We start from the raw sequence: 4,324 nt of genomic DNA, 5'->3' as shown, positions 1-4,324 counted from the left end.
GTATCATATCAATTCTTAATTTCAGTTTTAGTGATCCAAATAAAATTTCTTTTAAGTTTGAGTTTAAAAATTGTATAATATAAATTTAACCCTTTTGATACCAACTCACCTGAAACTGCCTCTGGTTCTGTAGTACAAATGTCTTGTTTTCAAAAGTTTTGAATTAAAATCTTCCATCAAACCTTAGTCACAATTTATGTTCCTAACACTAGCTGAATGATGACTAAGTTATTTTACTAAATTTCTTTATTATATTTAAAATTAATTGAAAGAAACACAGAGCATCTCAACAGAAATATGGTAACAAAAGGGTTAAATATTAAAAAACTATAGTAAGCGACTTGTTTGTGTCTTTTTGAAACCTTTGTGGAAAATTTCTGTTCAAACCAATGTTTCAGAAGTCAGTCAATTTCCGTGCAGTTCTGTAATGCTTCTCATGGTCATACATAAGCTTCATTATCATCATCATCAACATCATCATCATTTAAAGTCCACTTTCCATACTGGCAAAGGTTGGATGGTTTGACAGGATCCAGTGGGTCTGAGGGACTGCATTGTGCCTTAATGTCTTCTTTGGTATAGATTCTTCAGCTGGGTGTCTTTGGATGTTGTCTTTTTTTTTTTTTTTTTTTTTTTTGTGGCACCAGCACTTGTGAGGTCGCCATGCAGCATGGTAGACTAAAATCCCTTTCAACCGAGTGGAGCAGCTGTAAATGAGGAGGTGGTTTTATGCTAGGGGATGAGGAAAATGTAACAGAAGGGGCCCAGAAAAGAACAGGGTTGTTGTAGAGAAGCTACATTATAGAAGAGAAGGTGGGAGAGTGACTAGGTTGGAGGTGGAAAGTGGTAAAATAGTGATCATGAGAAGTCAAGGTGCACCCTTAAAATACAAGGTGAATAGATGTGAGTGGGGAACAAGGAGTGGGTGAGTAGAGGGTGCAAATGTATGGGAGAATGAAAGATGGGGGATGGGTGAGGAGGTGATTAGTATGAGGAGTAAGTGTTGAATGGGGTGATAAGTAGGGGAGAGCAGGTGGCAAGTGTAGAAATTAGCTAGGGGTGAAGGTTGGATGTAGTGGTGGTGGGGAGCAATGATAATTGTGTTGGGAGGTAGGTAAGGGGGAGGAGATGACTGACTGTGCAGAAAAGGTGGAGTAGCAGAATAAGGAAATGATAAGAGCATATGAGAGAAAGAAAGAGAGAGAGATGATGATGAGGTGTGATTGGGTAGGTAGTCGGGAGAGACAAGTAAAGTAAATATGGTCTTGTATGTTGGCATTATTGTTATTTCTGTTGTTTTACTGTCTCTGTTTCCATATTGGAATGGGTTTTAACTGTTAGGTTTGCTCTGCTATGAGTCCCCACTTTTCTTAGTTGGTTCTTCATCATCATTTTTGTGAGACCCAAGTTCTTCACATCTTCTCTCATCATTTCTTCTCATATCTTTCATGATTTTTTTTTTTCACTGCTGCAAGTACTTTCCACTGTTGGGAATTGGCACATTTTCACCAAGATGCATCCTGCATCCAAGAGAAAATGTCCTTACTAGAAGAATCTTCTCTCTCTTAGACACATTGAGCTGATGCTTTTAATGGCTGCTAAACTCTTAGCATATTTTTTTGCTCTGCCTTTTTTATTATTTTTTGTTTGTTTTACATTTAGCCTGAAGAGGACGAGCAATATCAATTACCACTGCAGGTACTCAATGTTAAATTCTAGTTCAGTTTTATGAGATTGTTAAATACTTAACATTGTGTGCTATGTTGGTGACTAGATGTCTTCTTAACTGCATGACATAACCTGTTACTTAACAATGTGACGCCATGTTATTTCTGAACAGCTTAGCATATCCAGTTCATTCCCCGTGTGATATGTTATGTTTTTGAAAGCACGACATGTCGAGTTAAATGTCTCAAAATAGCCTTACCGAATCTGTCTCTCGCCTTTGATTTAGCTTCTACAAGTCAGAGCCCACGTCTCACTTAAACATGCAGCAGCAACACAGCTCTCTCGCATCTTTGTTTGTTCGGTCTACCTTTCTCTCACAGGAAGGTGACACTTGTGTTAGTCCACACCTTTCTAACTCTACTACTTTTTCAGCTTTCAGCATTAATTTAAGAAAAAAAAAAGAAAAAAACCCCCTCTTACTACTACTACTACTACTACTACTACCACCACCACCACCACCGGTATTATTGCTTTGTTACCAGTGTTATCTTGCTTTGTTATCTAAGTTTTTACTTAGAAACGAAATGATTTTTTTTTTTTTGTTTTTTGATGCAAACTATTGTACACAAAGCATTGAAAATTAAAATCACACTCACAGACCCACAGAATTCATATTTACATTGATTTCTTTCATATTTTCATCTATTTAATCTTAATTTATTTGTTCCAGGATGAAGAATCCCTGAATAATAAACTATGTACATTTACAATAACTCAAAAAGAATTTATGAACCAACATTGGTAGGTATTGTTAAACTATCTTTTATTTTTTTTACTTGTTTCAGTCATTAGACTGTGCCCATTCTGGGGCACTACTTTGGAGAATTTTTAGTCAAATGAATTGATCCCAGAACATTTTCTTTTTTCTTTAAGCCCAGTACTTATTCTATCAGTCTAAACTGCTGAACTGCTAAGTTATGGGGGACGTAAACAAACCAACACCAGTTACAAAGTGCAGATACAAAGACACACACATATATATGTACACATGATGGGCTTCTTTCAGTTTCCATCTACCAAATCCACTCAAGGCTTTGGTCAGCTTGAGGCAATAGAAGAAGACACTTGTCCAAGGAGCCTCGCAGTGGGACTGAACCCAGTACCATGTGGTTGGGAAGCAAGCTTCTTACCATACAGCCACACATATGTTATATTAAATATTTTCATCAGAAAATAGATATTATGATATTTGAAAATTTTAAAGTATTCTGATATTTGTGAGTTATGCTCTTTCTGAACGAAACATAAAACATCACTTCAAATTTTTCATCATGTTAAAGGGGGGTTTTCCTGTGTGCCATCACATATTACCAGTCTCCAAGATATTTTTTCAAGAATTATTAACAGGGGCAGGCATGACTAGGTGGTTAAGAAGTTCATTTTGTAACCATGTGGTTTCGGGTTCAGTCCCACACCACAGCACCTTGGGCAAGTGTCTTCTATTGCAGCCCTGAGTTGACCAGTACCTTGTGAGTGGATTTGGGACAAACCCATTACATGCTTGTATATGTGTTTGTGTTTGTGTTTGTTCTCACCCCACCTCACTGCTTGACAACCAGTGTTGGTTTGTTTACATCCCTGTAAATTAGTGGTCCAGCAAAAGAGACTGACAGTAAGTACTGGGGTTAATTTGTTTCAATAAAACCCTTCAAGGTGGTGCCCCAGCATGGCCACAATCTAGTCACTGAAATAAGTAAAAAACAAAAGATGAAATGTATTTTTGCTTTATATTCAATTGTAGTGAGCTAAAGTCAAGTTTAATTAATCTGGTTTATAACACTGTCTTTAAACAGATCACTTTGCTGTGTAGATGTTTCTGTATAAATATAATGCTTGGATAGAATACATTTTAGGCAATGCTATTTGGTTGGGAAACTAAAACTATTTAATTTTTCTTCTCCAGGTATCACTGCCATACATGTAAAATGGAAGATGGGGTTGGTGTATGCACCATTTGTGCCAAAGTTTGCCATAAAGACCATGACTTGTCCTACGCCAAATTTGGCTCCTTTTTCTGTGATTGTGGAGCCAAAGAAGATAGTAGTTGTCTGGTAATTCATTTTATATTGATGTCAAAACAACACACACACACACAGAGTTTTCTTATATTTAATTGCTTTCGGATGCATTTGAAGCACCGTTGCTACTTGATAGTGAAGTGATTGGTCTAATGTTGCAGTGGAAGAGGTAATCTGGGGAAGAATGACCCGGAGTGTTATCCATTAAATGTGAAATCTGAAATATCGGAGAAGAGTGAGATTAGAAGGTTGAAGAATGACCTGTCTTGTATGTAGCAAAGGTGTTTGTGTTGGTGTGATTATGTAATAGGTGTAGATGAGATATGCTTTGTTAGAAAAGAAAAAGAGAAAAGTGCTGTGAAGTAGGTGTGGTAGAAGCTGATCAGTGTGAACCTGTGAAATTGTGTTTGATATCAAATTTGGAAATGATGGGAGCCACAGAAAAGAGGATAGAAAAGGAAAGGCTTAAGACAAATGAACGTACGGTGTTGTGCAGATTCTTCTTTCCTTTGTCAACAAAACAATGAAGGCAATAATATGAAATGATACACAGCTTGCTATTTTTTTTTTTTTTTTTT

At 36.8% G+C, this 4,324-nt stretch overlaps 1 protein-coding gene across 1 annotated transcript in view; it reads left to right on the top strand.

The window, feature by feature from the left end:
- The window catches only part of LOC106881733 (E3 ubiquitin-protein ligase UBR4-like), a 218,633-nt gene that overhangs the window by 75,221 nt on the left and 139,088 nt on the right, over positions 1-4,324 (top strand). Inside the window, exons 35-37 of the mRNA XM_052975666.1 lie at positions 1,663-1,698; positions 2,399-2,469; positions 3,632-3,779. Of these exons, the coding sequence (XP_052831626.1) occupies positions 1,663-1,698; positions 2,399-2,469; positions 3,632-3,779 (255 nt within the window). The remainder of the gene's footprint in view (positions 1-1,662; positions 1,699-2,398; positions 2,470-3,631; positions 3,780-4,324) is intronic.

The sequence above is a fragment of the Octopus bimaculoides genome, chromosome 22 (genome assembly GCF_001194135.2).
Source record: "Octopus bimaculoides isolate UCB-OBI-ISO-001 chromosome 22, ASM119413v2, whole genome shotgun sequence".
NCBI classification, from domain to species: Eukaryota; Metazoa; Mollusca; class Cephalopoda; order Octopoda; family Octopodidae; genus Octopus; species Octopus bimaculoides.
Note: the sequence above shows the minus strand (reverse complement) of the source record. Positions and strands in the feature narration are given on the sequence as shown.